The sequence below is a fragment of the Orbicella faveolata genome, unplaced genomic scaffold, assembly GCF_042242905.1.
Source record: "Orbicella faveolata isolate gen_17 unplaced genomic scaffold, um_ofav_v1 contig_34, whole genome shotgun sequence".
Lineage (NCBI taxonomy): Eukaryota > Metazoa > Cnidaria > Anthozoa > Scleractinia > Merulinidae > Orbicella > Orbicella faveolata.
This window is the reverse complement of record NW_028301563.1, coordinates 14,540,001-14,559,469: the sequence shown is the minus strand read 5'-3', so window position 1 is coordinate 14,559,469 and position 19,469 is coordinate 14,540,001. Positions and strand designations below refer to the sequence as shown.

At 43.3% G+C, this 19,469-nt stretch overlaps 1 protein-coding gene across 4 annotated transcripts in view; it reads left to right on the top strand.

The window, feature by feature from the left end:
* LOC110057050 (uncharacterized) overlaps positions 1–19,469 on the top strand; it is a 45,856-nt gene that overhangs the window by 25,295 nt on the left and 1,092 nt on the right. For 3 of the 4 annotated variants that reach the window (XM_089272140.1, XM_089272138.1, XM_089272141.1), the window contains exons 8-12: positions 11,918–12,650; positions 13,178–13,289; positions 14,742–14,991; positions 15,699–16,490; positions 17,645–19,417. In XM_089272140.1, the coding sequence (XP_089128266.1) occupies positions 11,918–12,650; positions 13,178–13,289; positions 14,742–14,991; positions 15,699–16,490; positions 17,645–18,922 (3,165 nt within the window). In that variant the 3' untranslated portion in view covers positions 18,923–19,417. Of the gene's footprint in view, positions 1–11,917; positions 12,651–13,177; positions 13,290–14,741; positions 14,992–15,698; positions 16,491–17,644; positions 19,418–19,469 lie in introns of those variants that run through there. The other variant, XM_089272139.1, reaches the window with a different exon arrangement.

Genomic DNA, 19,469 nt, shown 5'->3' with positions numbered 1-19,469 from the left:
ACGGCCACGTTTGTCCGTCCTGAAAGAAAAACTGTATTTAAAATTACGGTTCAAGAAACAAATACTTTGAACAGATGTCATAACGGCTCATGTTATGCTGTGTTACGATTGTTTCGAGCGGATTGTCAAGGAAACTTTAAACGATAGCTATTAAACCCGCACAACGCGTGGCAAGAAAATGGGCGTCTCCCCTATTTTTTTCGCTCGCTGTTTTTCGCGCTGCACCCCAACTAACTGAACTAAACAAACTTAAAACTCAGACTCTAAAGGGCCATTGGAAAAGACGTTCTTTGTGTAACACTCTTGCTAATTATGCTTACAAGAGGCCCCGCGGGACATCTGGTATTTTCGCGCGCGCGTGAGGTCAATATGTTAATAAGACTAGTAGTTTAAATAGACCATTTTACAGATGTCTGCTCAGTGACCTGGCTTTGGATGGCAGCGAGGCTGGAGTTGACCTTGTTTTGGTACAGACCTCACTGCTTTTGTCATGTAAATGCACCTAGTTAGCATCAGAACAACTTGTTTTACACAACAAAAGCAGTGAGGTCTGTATCAAAACAAGGTCAACTGTAGCCTCGCTGCCATCCAAAGGCCAGGTCACTGAGCAGACAACTGTAAAATGGTCTATTCTGTGGCAACGGTCAAACTAACATCCTTCGAGTTATATTAGAGCTAGTCATTGTCGCTTTTCTTATAATTTCCTTTTCGCGATCATCGTCCACCAGAGGTCAATCATTCATTTCGGGAAAAAGCTGTAAGTTTGTGTTTTTCGGGGTTTGTCCGTTCAGCCGTCTAATGTTGTAAATAATTGTTTATTTTTGTTCTATTTTCAGTCAAACTCGTTGTCGTGAATAAACTTAAACGTTTGTTCTTTTTTAAAACGATGTTTGAAGACCGATCGAGATTGGCTTCGCGATATGGCGGTAACATTGTTTGAAGCTTTCCTTAATGTTTGAGATGTCTGTGGATCGTGGAGTAAATTCGGCGACTGAAGCAGCGGAAGATGCAACCGGCGGAGTTCGGATGAGACGTCCTAATGTCACTATTGATCAATCCCAAGTCACATACGAGCGAAATCGGCGTTTGAAGGCCTCTAGAAGCGCCGCTAAAGGAGTTATTACCAGTAGGCGAAATGAAGCGAGAGAGATGATGTCAGATTTTGGCAACCCGTACGACATTGAACAAAAGCTTGTAGAGTTAGACGAAGCGATAACAGGCTTCGAAGCAGCGCACCAAGCGTATCATAATCAACTGGATGATCGAAATGAGATCGAGAATTCACTTGAATACTACGAAGTTACAATGCTTCTTGCTAGCGATTCCAAAAGAATTATCGAGGATTGGATACAGAAATTTAAACAACCGTCGAGAGCAACTAATCTGTCGAACTTGGACCCCGAGGACTCAATTAGCAACGTTGGCTCACGAGCTACGTCAAAGGTTCCGCAGAAATCTGAGGCCAGTTCAAGAGCAAGCTCCAGATCTTCCAGACGAAGTTCGGTCAGTAGCGCTAGGATAGCAGCGGCGGCAAAAAGAGCATCTTTAACGGCCGAAGCCTCCATGCTACGAGAACAGCAAACCTTACAACAGGAAGAATTACGCCTGCAACAAAGAAAGCAAGAGTTAGCACTTGAGACTGAAATTGCTAAAGCCAAAGCTGAAGAGCGCGCCCTCGCAGAAGCCGAAGCCGGGATTCCAGAGCGTCGGGCGAAAAAAGGCTTTCAAAATTCGGCACCTGCCGTAAAAGTTGAATCCTGTTTAACTAAAGAGCCCAGGGAAGGTCAAGAACTCCCTATAAGGATCACACATCACCCGGTAGCTGAAGTAAATGTTAAAGAATCTCGGCATCGTACATTTGAGGACAGGGAATCTCAATATTCCACTTCAAGTGAAGAGGGATTACGTCTACTATTGGATTTGCAACGTCAACAGCAGGAGCAGAATCGTAACATGCTAAATATTCAGCAACAGCAAAACCAGCAAGTACAACAACTGCTGAAGCAACAACAGCTTCACACTTAAGCTCTAACTTTGCCACAACTTGAAGTTCCCACGTTTACCGGCGATCCTATCGAGTATTGCCGTTTTATTAGAGCCTTTGAGAGCATGATCGTGGCAAAGACCACGAGCTATAGTGCGAGAATGTATTGCCTCGTGCAGTACACAGCGGGCGACGTTCAGGAGTTGATGCGTAGTTGTCTAGCGATGGATTCAGAGGAAGGGTATCGAGAGGCTCGAAAACTGCTCGCTAAACGGTATGGGCAGCCGTACAAGATTGCTTCTGCTTATGTAGAACGCGTAACTAATGGACCAGCGATAAAAGCGGAAGATGGGGCAGCATTACAGTCGTTTTCTGCTCTCTTGACAACCTGCAAGAACACATTGAATGAGATCGGATACCTAAGCAAGATTGAGAACCCAGACAGTCTAAAGAAAGTAGTGACCAGACTTCCTTTCAGCCTACGACAGAAATGGCGCGAAGTTGCAGATGAAATAACGGAGGCAAAGGCAAGGGAGGTGACGATTGCTGACATTGCTGATTTTGTAGAGAAGAAAGCCCGCATACTAATGCACCCGATATTTGGAGACATTATCAGCGAGCCGAAAAGCAAAAGTGTTCTTGACGGAAAAAGACCAGGAAAAAGAAGAGTCTCCTCGTTTGCGGCTGACGCCCATGACCTCAGTAGTAGTACCGACGGTGGCGTGTCGGATGACACCTTGGTGTTAGGACCCAGGGAACCCACCCTCAGCTGTCCATTGTGTAAAGCTGCTCATTGGTTGTCCCAGTGCAAAGACTTCAGAAGGAGAAACGTCAGTGATAGATACCAGATTGCAAGAGAGAAAGAGCTTTGCTACAACTGCGTGATCCCGGGTCATTATGCTGCAGCGTGCCCAAAGGCCAGCTTTTGTAAGGTAGATGGCTGCGAAGACAAGCATTCGACATTCCTGCATCCACCAGCTGTGCGTGCTACCAGCGGAACGCAGCCAGACGTTAGAACCCAGAGTGCGTACGTTAATGTCGACAAGTTGCAATGTGCCTTTTCTGGGGTCGGAGGCTCAGTGACAGGGCTACCGGTAGTGCCTGTAAAAGTGAGAGCCAAAGGGAGCGACATCACTGTACACACATATGCCTTTCTGAATGGTGGCTCTAACACGTCCTTCTGCAGTGAACAGCTAATGAAGCGGCTCGGGGTTAAAGGCATCAACACCACCATATCATTAACAACAATGGAGAGAGAGAGTAGTATGAGAAAGTGCGAACTTGTCCAGTTGGAAGTTTTCGACTTAGAGGAAGACAATTTCATTGAGCTGCCCTTTGTATTTTCTACACCTAGACTTCCAGTAGCCTCAGAGAGCGTCCCTCGCCAGGAAGACGTTGACAGGTGGCCCCATCTGAAGGGGGTAACGGTCGCGGAGATCAATGCCGATGTCGGGCTACTCATAGGCCATGACGTTCCTAAAGCTTTAGAACCGAAAGAAGTTAGAGAGAGTCAGAATGGAGGTCCATATGCGGCTAAAACGTTGCTGGGCTGGGCCATCGATGGCCCACTTGGCAGGAACGGAAGCGCTAAACGTATTTCAAACTTTGTTCGAGCGGACACTGCCCTTGATCAACAGTTTCAGAGGTTCTGCAACATGGAGGTCAACGATTCTCTGCTCGACGATGAGAAAGCGATGTCACTTGAGGACAAGAGAGCCCTAAACGTCATGGAGTCCACTGCTGTTCTAAACGAAGGCCACTATGAGATCGCGATGCCGTGGAGATAGTCTCCACTCTGCCTGCCAAATAACAGAATACTAGCTGTACACCGTCTGGAACTGCTACGAAGGAGACTCGTCAAAGAGCCAGTCCTCTTCCAGAAACACTCGGCCTTCATAGACAATCTTCTTGACAAAGCATATGCTAGAAAGGTCCCAGATAATCGGCTTTGTCGATCAGGCGAGGCTACCTGGTTTTTGCCGCACCACCCAGTCTTTCATCCGAAGAAACCCGGGAAAGTTAGGGTAGTGTTCGACTGTGCAGCGAAGTACAAGGGCGTGTCCCTTAACGATGTGCTGTTGCAAGGCCCAGATATGACCAATACCCTGATTGGTGTTCTGACTCGTTTTCGACAAGAGCGAACTGCTATTATCGCCGACATCGAATCTATGTTTTACCAGGTCCGTGTTCGCCCAGACGATTCTGATGTACTACGTTTCTTGTGGTGGCCCGATAACGATCTCCAAAGACGACCCGAAGAATATCAGATGACAGTTCATCTTTTCGGCGCCGTCTCCTCTCCAAGTTGTGCAAACTTTGCTCTTAGAAAGACGGCCGAGGATAACTTTCAACGATTCGATTTCGAGGTGATCAATACAGTCAGAAGAAACTTTTACGTAGATGACTGCCTGAAATCTGTACCTAGCGAGAGTGAAGCTATCCGTCTGACCGCTGACCTCAGAAGACTGCTAGAAAGGGGAGGCTTTAATCTGACTAAATGGGTCTCGAAGTCTCGCAAACTTATCGAATCATTACCTGAGTCTGACAGAGCCGGATCATTCAAAGACCTTCCTGATGATCAAATGCCCATTGAGCGTGCTCTTGGGGTCCGTTGGGACGTAGAAGGCGACATATTCTGTTTCAAGATCGAAGTCAACGACAAGCCCCTCACAAGAAGAGGATTGCTATCTGTCGTTTCCTCAGTGTATGATCCGCTTGGGTTTGCAGCCCCAGTGATACTCCTAGCCAAAGCGATATTGCAAGATTTATGCCGAAAGAGATTGGAGTGGGATGACCCAATCCCTACCGAGGAAAAGGAACGTTGGCTAAAATGGTTGAAAGATCTGCCCAAGCTCGAACGCTTCTCAGTTGATCGCTGCTTTAAGCCACAGAACTTCGGGAGAACTGCGTCGCTGCAACTACACCACTTCTCAGACGCTTCGCAACAAGGCTACGTTGCAGTCTCTTATCTCAGGTCTATGGATGACAAGGGTACAATTCACTGTTCATTTGTGATGGGAAAAGCGCGTACCGCTCCGCTGAAGTCCATAACGATACCAGGGCTAGAATTGTCAGCAGCTGTTCTTGCATCAAGGCTGGACAAAATTATTAGACGAGAGATTGACCTTCCAATACACAATTCCGTGTTTTGGACAGACAGTACTTGTGTGATGAACTACATAAGAAGCAATGACAAGCGATTTCACACCTTCGTTACTAACAGAGTGGCGATCATACATGATGGATCTTCCCCGTCTCAGTGGAGGTACGTGAACACCGAAGCGAACCCGGCAGATGACGCCTCAGGAGATCTGGCAATAGACTCGCTCATTAAGAAGAATCGTTGGATACGCGGTCCCGATTTCCTTTGGCAACAGGAGTCAAGGTGGCCTACACAGCCGACTACCGTCCGAGGAATACCTGACGACGACCCTGAGATCAAGAGGGAAACTCGCACGTTTTCCGCTGTATCGGACTCTGGAACAAATAGTATAAACAAATTGCTCGAGAGATTCTCATCATGGTCTCGACTCAAGAAGATTATGGCCTGGATCCTGCGCTATCGGGACGGACTGAGAGCATCGTGCGAGAGGCGTAAAAGGGGGTCGACGTTAGCACTGAAATCCACCGTTGGCAGGGAGAGTGAGTCTATCAATGTGGATGAGATTAACAGAGCAGAGAAAGAAGTTCTAAAATTCGTTCAACGTCAAAGCTTTCAAGAAGAAATGTCCCGTCTCGAACAGAAAGGAGGAGGCAATAGCTCAAAGCGCTGCAAAGAGCAGGAATCACTGGTTAAGAAAACGAGTGCGATTTACAAGCTTGCATGAATGAAAATTGATGGTTTACTGTATGTCGGAGGACGTTTGACGCAAGCTTCCATACCAAATGGCGCCAAGCACCAACTAATCCTGCCCAAGAAACATCACGTTGTCGATTTGATCGTGCGCCACTATCATCTAAAGTCGGGTCATTCAGGCCTGGAACATGTGCTGTCCTTGATTCGTGAAAGGTTTTGGATCCTTAAAGCGAGAACTGCTGTGAAGAGGGTGCTACGCGGCTGCTTCGACTGCAAAAGGAGGAAAGCGCCATTAGGGGAGCAGCAAATGGCAGATCTGCCTACAGACCGCGTGACACCTGAGAAACCGCCTTTCACGTTTGTAGGAGTCGACTGTTTTGGCCCGTTCGTTGTGCGGAGAGGAAGAAGCCTTGTGAAAAGATATGGGGTCTTGTTCACCTGTTTGTCCATAAGAGCCACACATTTGGAGGTCTCCCACAGTCTTGATACAGACTCCTTTATCAACGCAATGCGACGGTTCATTGCTCGAAGGGGACAACCCGAAGAAGTGAGATCAGACAATGGTGGAAACTTTGTTCGTGGGGAAAGGGAATTGCGTGAAGCGATCGAGGGCTGGAACCAACACAAGATTGGCGAATTCCTGCTACAACAGAATGTTACATGGACGTTCAACCCCCCAGGAGGTTCTCACCATGGTGGAATTTGGGAACGTTGCATTAGGACGGTGAGAAAGGTTATGGGCGCTTTGACAAAGGAGCTGATCCTTGATGATGAAGGCTTGGCAACGTTGTTGTGTGAAGTGGAGTCTATTGTGAATGGTAGACCGGTGACTAAAGTCTCAGACGACCCGAGAGATATGGAGGCCCTAACACCAAATCATCTGCTGTTACTTCGCTCAGGACCTTCGGCACCACCTGGCCTCTTCTCCAAAGATGAAATTTACTCTCGCAGACGCTGGCGGCAGGTTCAATACCTAGCAGACATATTTTGGCATAGGTGGATCAAGGAATACCTCCCTTCCCTGCAAGAGAGACAAAAATGGAATAGACCTAGGAGGAATTTTGCTGTTGACGACATTGTCTTAGTAGCTGATCTGAGCTGCCCACGAAGCTGCTGGCCGATTGGTCGAATCTTGGATGTTCATAGGAACACCCAAGATGGCTATGTGCGAAGAGTAACGGTGCAGACCAAAGGATCGATCCTACAGCGACCAATCGACAAAGTTGTCTTGCTGGAATCCGCTGATTAGGTGTTGGATCATCACCAGTCATAGTATGGCGGAATTGTTTGGGACTCAGTGTGCAAATCACAAAGCGAACGGGCTAGGACGTTGGAGTTCCTGTGGATTTCCGCGATAAAGAACCTTACCGAAATCAGAAGGGAATCCCCTTCTTTGAACGCTACCTAAGAACTGAACTTATTATTCTTCACTTAGCAGTATCGTTTGAACTATAAAATAGGTTTTGTTCTTTCGATTAGTTTACTATCACGCAAGCTGCGAATGTTACACTATTGTTTGGTAAATGCTATAGAATGCCGCATTTAGGGGCCGGAATGTAACACTCTTGCTAATCATGCTTACAAGAGGCCCCGCGGGACATCTGGTATTTTCGCGCGTGCGTGAGGTCAATATGTTAATAAGACTAGTAGTTTAAATTCTGTGGCAACGGTCAAACTAACATCCTTCGAGTTATATTAGAGCTAGTCATTGTCGCTGTTCTTATAATTTCCTTTTCGCGATCATCGTCCACCAGAGGTCAATAGACCTACAAAAGGGGAGCAAAAACAAGTCCTTTATCAAAACAACAAGATCTCCCGCATTTTCACCATTCGTTCAATACGAGCCCTTTTCTTCGGCCGTTCGAATGCCTGGAATAATATGTTCCAAATATTTCTTTAGCCGTTCGAACGGCTGGCATCACCCGTTCGAAATTTTTCGTTAGCCGTTCGAACGGGTGGCATCACCCGTTCGAAATTTTTCGTTCGCCGTTCGAACGGCTGGCATTACCCGTTTGAAATTTTTCCAGCGCCGTTCGAACGTTAATAACATCCGTTCGAAATTTTTCCGTGGCCGTTCGAATGGTACTCAAAACCGTTTTGAACGGCTGGAACATCCGTTTCCTATCCGTTCGCTAACCGTTCGCCAGCCGTTCGTTTTGACCGTTTAACGGATATCCGTTAGTGACGTTTTCGGGTGAGAGGTCACATTATTTCTGATGTAAGAGTTGTCAACTTCAAAATCATTATGAAGGAGCGATCAGTGTATAATTTACAAATACATTCCAGGTTGCCGTGCGTCTGTTCAGTATTAGTATCAATCTTCTAGCGTTCTATCATGAATGCTGTTCTCTGATTGGCTACGCTACTTACTATCTATTCTGTTATAGATACTGAGTGGCGCAGCAGTGTGCACTTGTTAACAAAATGACGGTGTTTTCGAGCTGTCTGTGAGGAGGATTTAGATGAAATTTTGAACGACTAGTAGATTTATACTAAAACAATTAAATTATTCGCTCTCGATTTCTATGCGCGGTAGAAATCTCGAGCTCTAATATAATTGTTAAATAGATCACAGATGACGTCTAAATGCGGTAAGAACAAAAAAGTGGCTCATTTATGTCACTCATCATTAGGCGAGTGTGTCATTGACATTCTTACCACATTTTGAGGTCATCTGTAACTTGCTACTGAACAGAAGCACGGTTATACGGAATCTACTTGTTGCATACAGTAAAGAAACAAAAAAGGTTATTGACGTCATCTATACGTCTATCCTCCAATAGATAATAAGTAACAACCAATCAAAATGCGAGAATAATTTGACTTATTCCTGCGTAGCGAAGCCATGCAGCATACCAATCTAGGCGTGCGCGGAAGTTGTGTACCGCTGCCGTTTTACAATTTGTCTCGTTTCCATGTCTCACCAGACACGAAATCGAGATTCCACGAGGTTGCGCCATCAGAAGGTTGAGTTACAGCTATGACGTTGTCAATTTCTCTTCGAATGCTCTTCAAGCGAAAGCTACGGACGAACTTCTTGAGATTGCCCCGAAAAATTCTTTATCTAAACGCGACAAATTCTGCAGTCAAGAGGTTCAAGTGCTGAGTACCGAGGCTGGAAATACTTGACGGGTTCTCGAATGATCGAAAGTTCACATGATTATGTCGAGAAAGGAAACGGTCTTGAAAATCTACGTTTTGGCCAATTGTTTCTTGAAATAAGTCCCTTGGGGACATATTATAATGCAAGGCTCATGTTCTGTAATGTTGGGCTGTTTAACTACCACAGCAGGCTCAAGCGAGTCAGTTGAGTACCAAAGTAGTTCCGAAGTTCCGAAGTTCCATCTTTTACTGTTGGTGGCTCGAAATTCGCATCGGATAACGGATTTCCAAAGCATTTTTTTGAGGAAAGTGACTGGCCATGGAAGATTGAAGGATCTAAAATGCAAAAACCGGACTGAATCTGTTGAAAACTTCATGCTTTATTCAATCAGCAAAAATATACTAGGACAATGTTTGAGTCAATATTTGGGGGTTTATAGGGCATTTAGTGTATGTGCCCTAAGATTCTGGAACAATCTGCCACTTGCCTTGCGCAAGCTGAACTCTATCGTTAGCTTCAAGAGGGGCCTTAAAACATAGCTCTAAGCTATTTGTGGACATCTACTCATTGTGTTGTTAGAAATATAATCGTGACGATTTTTTAATTACGCTTAATTTTTAAACCTTGCTCTTCTTGTATTCAGTAGAATTCTACTAGTATACTCACAGGCAGCCCAAGCTCTCTTTATGAACCACACAAGCAACACAACATGGCATCGAATTATAAGGGTTTATATGGGATTTTCTACAAGATATCCTTGGAGGTAGTTAAAAGTGAAAATTCTCAATAAAAATGGCTTACCTTATTCCAGACGTGTGTTGTTTGCTCCTGGTGTGGTTATTTTACCGATTGAACTTGATTTAAGCGACTTTTTTGAATTCCGATATTCCCTTTATAAAGAGAGGACAAGGCGAAACACCTCAGTCGGAACAGCCTGCCGAACGAAGTCAAAAATCCCAGGCTAAAATGTGCCCACGGCCACAAATCCACCGCAGAATTCAAGGGCAAAGGTTGATCTTTCATTTCAATCCTCTAGCCACACAATTGCAGCCCTGCGAGCGACGCCAGGCGGCTCTTTGTGTCTCCAGTGAAACGATAAAACTATGGAAGAGCTCCCTGTCGTTTGATCCGCGACATAACGACCCTTGAAATCGGCTTGGTAACCTCGTCACGTTGGCAAACCAAGACTCGCGGGGGTACTAGACCGCAATTTGTCAAATTTGTCAAACGTAAGATCAACGGCGAAAGCTCTGTAGAAACTGAGGAGATCATTTTTGAAGTGGAAGTCATGGTAAGTTTTCACGTTTACGCACCTTTGAGTTACTTGGTCCTCGCCTCACCAATTTAACTTCATCTCCCCATAATTCGTTAAGAATTCTCCCGGGCAAAAGAGAGTTCAATTTGCTTACGGCAATTTCTTTCACTTCGTATGCTCTAGACAAAATTTTGCTGGCTTCCATTACAGTTTCCTCACAATATTCGTAATTCCACAATACCCTAAGAGAAGCAAATTTAGTTTATCAGCTCGGGAATATTTTATACAAACAAATCAAAGGTGCATAAACGAGAAAACTTACCACGACTTCCACTTCAAAAATGATTGTCTCCTCAGTTTGGACGGAGCTTTCGCCGTTGATCTTAAGTTTCTTTGGTTTTGAAGCCATTTTGCAAAAGCGTTCTGTACGATTTTTAAAACTGTTGAGGGGATTACAAGAAGTTTAGTTGACAAATTGCGGTCTAGTACTCCCGCGAGTCTTGGTTTGCCAACATGACGAGGTTACCAAGCCGATTTCAACGGTCGTTGGGTCGCGGATCAAACGACAGGAAGCTCTTCCATAGTTTTATCGTTTCACTGGAGACACGAAGAGCCGCCTGGCGTCGCTCGCAGGGCTGCAATTGTGTGGCTAGAGGATTGAAATGAAAGATCAACCTTTGCCCTTGAATTCTGCGGTGGATTTGTGGCCGTGGGCACATTTTAGCCTGGGATTTTTGACTTCGTTCGGCAGGCTGTTCCGACTGAGGTGTTTCGCCTTGTCCTCTCTTTATAAAGGGAAAATCGGAATTCAAAAAAGTCGCTTAAATCAAGTTCAATCGGTAAAATAACCACACCAGGAGCAAACAACACACGTATGGAACAAGGTAAGCCATTTTTATTGAGAATTTTCACTTTTAACTACCTCCAAGGATATCTTGTAGAAAATCCCATAGAAACCTTTATAATTCGATGCCATATTGTGTTGCTTGTGTGGTTCATAGAGAGAGCTTGGGCTGCCTGTGGTATACTAATGCAAATGCTGCAATCTGATTGGCTGGGCCACTCGTATACTATCAGCCATTAGTAGAATTCTATTGATATACTAATGCAAATGCTGCAATCTGATTCGCTGAGCTACTCGTATCCTATCACCACTAGAGTGCAGTGGCCAGAGGTCGTCTACGAAATGGCGAAGTTTTTTATGTTTTAACGAAGTTTTGGAGGAACATTTTGTTGCATATGGTAAATAAATTCATGAGAAGACTAAAAGAAAAACAACGGTTCCTTGACTTTAAAAAATCTTGAAATTATTGAAGAAATTAGGTGCGTGCGCACACAACTTCAATTTCAAATGACAATTCAATCCGAGCGATCTTTCTAAGGTCCAAAGGTTAATAATACGTCGACAAGTTATTGGAAACGGTTATTTAAAATAAATTTCACTTAGAATTCTACTCAAACAATTAGACTTTTCGCTCTCGATTTCTATGAGGTGATACTTGATTCGGCCTTTGGCCTCATCAACTATCACCACATAGAAATTTCGAACCCATAATGTAATTGTTAAATAGATCTTATTACTAACTGTATAGTTTCACTCATTTCTGTGAAAATCGCCATCAGCGTAGCAATGGCGCTATGTTTCTCCTTACTTTTATCTTCGATTGAGAAGGAAAGACATAAAATAGAAAGATTAATTAAAGACTGTTAAATAGACACCGCATTAACAATGAGGATGCCCTAACGGGAACACAAATTGTTTTAAAACCTCCATTTTAGGTTTCTGAAAGTAGTGGTGATCTCAAGAGCAGAATCATTCCCTCGTCAGCGAGTAACTCGCGAGTACAAGATAATGCAAAGAATACAGTTGATGACCTCGTAGATGGTGGTGGTGAAAGTTATAATAGAGATTCCGCATTGATGATTGATGGTACCTCACCCCCAGATGATGTCACAAGAAAGGCTAATCAGTGGTTGAAGAACATATTTCGTGAGCATCTGGATGCTGGAAATGTAGGCAACAAGGCGGAGTCGACAGTTACCGTAGATTTGTGGGATTTTGCCGGACAACATCTGTACTACGCTTCTCACCCTGTGTTCCTGTCATCACGAGCAGTGTATGTCCTGGTGCATAACCTCAGCAAGGCACTAGACGCCCCAGCCCAGCCCTGTGTTCGACAAGGAACACATGATAAATTTTTGGAAAACCCAAACAACGAAACAAATCTGGAGAATCTGCTGTCATGGCTAGTAACAATTCACAGTATCAGACCAACAGGAGAGGAAATGGTTGGCAACTCAGGCGGCATGCTGCCATATCTCCGACCTCCAGTGTTTATTGTTGGCACTCATGCTGATAAACCAGTTGAGGATATCGAGGCTGCGACATCAAAAATACAGCAGGGAATGTCTGGTAAGGAATACGAGAAGCATGTTATCCGGCCATTCTTCAGCATTGACAACACTCTGGGCAAGAAGTCATTGCTACGCAAGATCAAGAAATGGTTTACAGGTAAACGATCTTTTTTTTTTGCTGGACCACTGATTCAGCCAAAAAAAAATTCACATAGGTTCAAGTCTGCATTTGGTTTAAGTATAAAAGCCATCAGTAAAGGAAATCGGTAAAACCTGCAGGATGTTATCAAATACTGGCGATGCCTTTCATAGAATTGACTTGTTTTGTATGGAGGGAACAGTTTTAATACATCGAGATTATATATTGCGATAAAGATAGCCTTGGAAAGATTTACATTGTTAACACCCTCTTCCTAAGATACCTCAAAAGGTTCATGGCTGGGTCTTCGGTGTAAGGACCATTTAGAGTATATTGTTTGTAAACGTTTAACACCATCTTTCCTGAATCATGCTCTCGAATTGTGGCGGAAATAAGCACAAATCACAAACGTGTACAGAGAAGACACAGGTGATAAGAGCTTGTCTGTAACAACTGCCATTCGCCTAGGATCAGAGTGGATGTTACGCGTAACTTTGTTTGGGTGTTCTACAGTTGAGTGTCTTGTTACTATTTGTAATTTTCAGGGCAGGGGAGTGACACTGATGTTGCTAGTGATGATGGAATTCATGCTCTTCGAACCAAAATCATGGATGTTTTGAGACAGGAGCCATACATGGGGGAGAAGATACCAGTGAAGTAAAGTGAAATGACAAGAGAAAGAGATCTTCACACCTTTACAATAACAGCAGTTGCACAAGAGGCCTGTAAAAAGGATTTAATTTCTATGATCTCCCATTGAGACCTTTTTGGGTTTCTTTGCAACATAATTGCTTGTGAATATCTCTTTCTTTTTATATATTTCATTTGTGCCCTTTCGTGCACTTCGTAGTTCTACACGGGGGTAGTGTAGTATATTTAGGGTCTGTCTGTCTGTCTATCTGCCATCATTTTTATCACATCATCGCAACTAGTGTTTCCATTTTCCCTCAATCTTTTCATTACTTTTTACTTACCGTATTTTCTCGGTTAAACGCCGTGTGGCGTTCATTTCAAACTTGGTCTTGTACGTAGACCCGACATTTAGTTTTTCCTGCATTTTTTAGCCTTGGAGTTTATTAGCAAGGGCTTTTGTATATCATTTCGGACAGAAATATATTTAACCACGAGAGCTTAACCTAGTACTATGCCTCCAATAAATGCTAGAAGGGCTTATTTATAACTCTATCTTAGAGAACCGACATTTAATTTAGAAACTATGGTACTATCCTGGGAAAGAGGTTTTGGAACGTATATACTTTATAGATTCATTGAAATATCGAGGAGATTATTAACTTAGGCTACATAAGTGGAGAGAACCAAGGAAGTACCCTTCACTGAATTTATTAAAGACGAAATGCGCGTTTTTATCGAGAAACTAGGATTTTTGACGAGCCATGTCTTATATGTGATTAAACTTAAAATTTCCATGAAGTATTACATGGGGATTTTTCATGGACTTTCTTTCGAATTTTACAGGGAAAATATCCGTAGAAATCTTTCGATGGGAATTTTCCATTTATATGTCATCTTGATAACAGCATTTCCCAAGATTTTTTTCTGTGAAATTTTCCTAAGGGAACTATCAATTATCCCTTTCATGTAATCTTCGAAGCCCATGTTTTGGAATGTCATCTTTTCTCTTCGGTTAGGAGATTTCAATACAGCATACACTTTACTACCAAACTATACAAACTCTTGGTTACAAAAAAAAGACGATTGAAACAGAAAATTAGTTAGATTCACTCAGAATAACTAAAAGCTAATTGCGTTGAGTGAAATGAAACAGTATTAACTATTTTATATGAAGAAGTTGGTTGGAATTATAGCTTCAGGGGGTGGGGGGGGGGGAGCAGTAAGGAGACAAAATAAGGAAAAAATGAAAAATATAAATAAATAAGTAAGTGGCGGGAGCAAATCACTAAATCACTAAATACCTAGGAGTAAAGTAAATTAGCAATAAATAAGTGACTGGTAAGTTTCAGGTGAATGTTGGCAATATGGTTGTAAGATGTTATGTTTAACTTTGTTTTTAAAAATTTTAAGGGGGAGATGTTTAATACTTGAATACTGTTTTAAGCTGATTAGTTATTTTGTTTGATTGTTCTTTAGGTGGTTCAACTTCGAAAAGGTCGTTGAAGCTTTGGTAACTGAGAATGTGTATCACATGAATGTGGAACAGCTTCAAACGTATGCCAAAGAAGTGTGCTTTATCGAAGATGAAGACCAGTTCTACGCCATGCTACATTTTTATCATGACCTCGGAATGATTGTAAAGCACCGCAGCACAGTCATACTGAAGGCGCAATGGTTAATTGAGCTATTCAAGATGCTGATAACCATATCACCCTTTAACAAAGCGGTACGAGGACGTTATGCTTAGGACTTAAAAAGCCTATCGTCTATACGAAACGCCTAGCGTATTCCCCAAACAAACTCTTGGTCATATGGACCTACGTATATTTTTTTATTGAGGACAGCTTTTAAATGAGGTCTGTTCCTCTGGGCGAAGGCAAGGGCATTAGCGGTGTAAGTTACTAAAGTAGCTATTTACCATAGGTTAAAACTACGTTCAAAGAAAGTAAGTCTCAAAGTAATAGCTTAGACGTGGCAAAACCAAAAAGCTGCCGGGAGAGTTAAATTTAGCAAGATTAAGGAAGATTATGAAAGACGGACCTGTAAAATGAGGGCTGAAGTCTTAAGATACATCATACCTCAGTGACATAAATTTTTACGAGAGGCGATTTCCGTTTCTTTTCTCTAGGTCTTTTACCGATGCTAGTGAACATACATGAGACAAATTACAGAACGCAAGGTCCAGCAGGGTTATAAAAATAATCCCTTAGAATTGTAGTATAATTATGGCCTCGCTAACCATGAGTTTCGCCATAGGTCAGTGGTTATAGCACTCAGCTGATATATGGGAGGTAATGGGTTCAAATGCCGTCGGGCACTCAGATTCTCTCTTGTCACATGCTCGTGACATGTTGAACTTCGTTTTCACAAATCTTCCTTTGCTTCAATAAAAAGGAATTGTGCAAGTTAAGACTGTTTTTTGTTTGCTGTTAGGATCCTGTAGAATCCAAGTACTGGCTGGAGGTAGAGACAAGCGGTGTCCTCAGCATGGAACTTGTCGATCGTGTCTTTTCCAAATTCATTCAGCAAGGCCTTGTCAAGCAAGACATCTTAGACATGATGGAGCGGTTTGGTTTGATCGCCAAGTTCTCAGCTTCGCCAAGTGATGTGAAGTACTTTGTACCCGCTCAGCTTAAGTCGCCACCTGAAAACCTTGTTAAACTGGAGCCGTCGCCCACCGATCCTTGCCCGTTGTATCTTCACTTTGTGGATGGTTTTGTTCCGCATGGATTCTTCTCTCAGTTTGTTTCAAGATCGATATCTTGGTATTCCAAGACTGGATCTGTACAACCCCCAAACCTGTACCGAGATGGAGCTTGGTTTGTTGTTGGTCGGCAAATAATACATGATATGATTCTGATTTGCAAAAAGAAGTTCATCAAGATTTCCCTCAAGCAAAGAGCTGAAGAGGAAGCAGTTCCAGTTTCGACATCGCCAGAAACAGCAAGAAGTGTGCGATCGTTTGTGGAAGACGCTTTACAAGATTTGTTGAAGCAGTTTCAGTACCTTGGTAATCTGCGGTACGAGTTCTGTGTTGCATGCCCCTACTGTCTGCAGGGACGTCAAGTGTGTGCAAACCACAGCCAAACCTTGTGCACACACGAAGATTGTTTGCACCTCCTTGAAATAAAACAAGGAGGACGCTTGATCTGCATGAAAAGCGTCAGTGACATGGTACTCACAGTTCGTGGTCTGGAAAAGTGGTACCCACAAAGAACAAGCCAGGTATGATTTATGAATAAAACGTAATGTATTTCACAAATGATAACACCAGTGGTTGACATCGTAATTCAGCATGGGTGTTACGAAACAAACGCAAAAGGTATTATTTACCTATATCACTAATCAGGAATTAGTATAATTTCCAGAGGTGAATATAAGAATTGGACATTCTGATTGGTCGAAAAGCTCATCATATGAAGCTATATTCACCCCGCTAGAGCTTGGTTACTAAGCTCCCCATCTTTGCCATCTCGGCAAGTAAACATGGCGGACAGTTTCATTTACTCGAAAGACATCACACCAAGTCCAGGATATTTGAAAGGGTGGAGAATTTTCAAAATGACTGCTGTCGCCCTTGGACCAAAAATCTTTTCAAGAACTCGTATTCAAGGCATTTAAGAATCGTAAACGTAGTGGTTGCGTTGATCGGCAGCAGGTCAGATCGATTGACCGAAATTTATTTTTCTTCAAACTAAAGCTACTCATGGCCATGATGACAACAGTGAATGAAGTCAACAACGATAAAACAAAGGTAGCGGCTGAATTTATTTTTCGTAGTGTTGCGCTCGTTTGTTTTACTGCCGAACTCACTGAGTACATTGATTGACAATCGATGTACATGCAAGCTTATTATTATTAAAACTACGGGTGCATACGTGTATGCGCACGAACAATTGCGTCTGTGTTTTTATGTTGTAGTCCATTACTTTGTAGTCCTTTATATTCACCTCTGAAAATTAGACTAAATCAATTATTCCCTCAGGCTCAGTGCACTTCGTTTCCGTGAATTGATTCACCAATGTTCACCCTGCTTTTGGCGAATAATTGTTAAATAGTCATCCCCATTACTTGTCTCTAGGGAAGCGTTCAAAAAGAAGAATGCGGCAGTTATTCATGCAAAGAACTGAAAATCAACAGTAATGGGATTCCCCTGTTTTGTTCACATCTGACAAGCTTGGAATAAAACTACTGGAGAAATTTCCACAGTTAACTATTCCCTTGTATTCATTGTGGTTTTCGTGACGCGCACCCAAATAAACCAAGTCGAAAAAGTGTTGCAGTCTTGCATTGCGGGAAAGGTTTATCTCATGCCCGCTTACAATATAAACCGAGAAAATTGGCTGTATTCCTATAAAGACATTTTCATTCTCTTGCAGGATAGATTTCTTTCCACTGTAGCTGCCAAATCTCAGGGCGAGCCAGCACAAGGTAATCTAGGGACGTCCGAGAGAGTTTTGAATGTAACTCTCTTAGCCAGTGAGTGGCGTTCGTCTAAGGGGGGCTTGTCAACCATAAACAGAGAGCTTGCCTTACAGCTGGCACAACACATGGAAATAGAAGTCACTCTATTGGTCCCACAGTTTGCCTGCTCTGAAGAAGAAAGGAGGGTCGCTAAAAGCCACAACATTGCCATTAGAGAAGCAGAGAGACGCCCGGGCTACGACTCCCTTGAATGGTTGAGCTTCCCACCAAGAGACCTTGCCATTGACGTCGTTCTGGGTCATGGAGCGAAGCTTGGTAAACAAGCCCAGGTCATTAGAGAGTCGCACAGTTGTAAGTGGGTCCAGGTAGTGCATACTGCACCTGAGGAACTCGGAATGCACAAGAATTATTCCGAGGCCATTTCGAAAGGTGAAGAGAAGAACAGAGCCGAAGTAGACTTGTGCAAGTTGGCCAGTGCTGTTGTGGCTGTTGGACCCAAGTTGACGGAGGCCTACTCTGCTTACCTGCGATCGTGCAAAGAACGCCAAGATGTAATTCAGCTGACTCCAGGTGTTTTCAGTGACTTTTTAGTCATAAAGCAAGCCACTTTCGAGAGCGAGAAGTTTAGGGTGCTGATTTTTGGCCGTGGTGATCAAGAAGACTTCAGTCTCAAAGGATATGACATTGCTGCTAAAGCAATAGTTCAACTGGAAGACAGCTCGTACCGTCTGATATTTGTGGGCGCACCAGATGGAAAAGAAGAGGACGTCGCAAACAAGTTGCTGCACTGTGGAATCCCTAAAGATCAACTGGTCGTCAGGAAATTTGTCCAAAACAAGGAGAGATTGAAGGAGTTGTTTTGCGAGGTCGACCTTGCTATCATGCCGTCCAGGACGGAGGGGTTTGGACTGACTGCGCTGGAAGCCTTGTCTGCTGGTCTTCCCATTCTTGTGAGTGGAAACTCGGGTTTTGGAGATGCACTGCGCTTGTTACCATTAGGCAAGCCATTTGTGGTGGAGTCAGCCGAGCCTAAAGAGTGGGCCAAGGCAATCGCAGCCGTCCGTCTGAAAGACCGGGCAGAGCGGCTGCAAGAGATTCAAAGACTGCGAACAAGTTACGAAGATACTTTCAGCTGGAAGGAGCAGTGCGAAGCTCTTGTTCAAAAAATGAGGGGATTAGTTCATGGTAAGACTTTCATTCGTCGCGTAGTTTGCTCTTTGGGTTCAATGTAATGGAATTGTTAAGAGTTATTTCAACACATGCCTTTTGGAAAGTAAAGGCTAGGTTTTTTCCGTGGCCTTACTCTCTAAAGGTGGTGTACATTTTATGAAAAGGTTCTTTCAAGATGAATGTAAAAATATATTGTAGTTAAGAGCCTCTGAATGAAAATATTCGAAACACTAAAAAACAATTTCTCTAGATGACAAGTTAAATCAATCGCGTTCAGAACATATCGTATAACTGCACAGAAGACATTTCGCAGTCGCCAAATGTAGAAGGTTGCTTTGAAAAAATTGATACCAGTCTTACAAGCAATGTATAGATTTCATACGTGGGAGAAATCTTGTCGTGGGAAAGAGATTTGTGTGAAAGATGTGAAGTGCTTAGTTTTCGGAGCCAATGTTTTGAAAAGTTTATCAGAGGAATGAAAACAAGTCTAATGTAATTTCTCTATATACGTAGACGATTACTTTAAGTTTCATTTGAAAATACAAACATAAACAACAGTTACCCACTGGATAGTGATTTAACCAGTGGATAGCGCTATCTGCCCTTTGA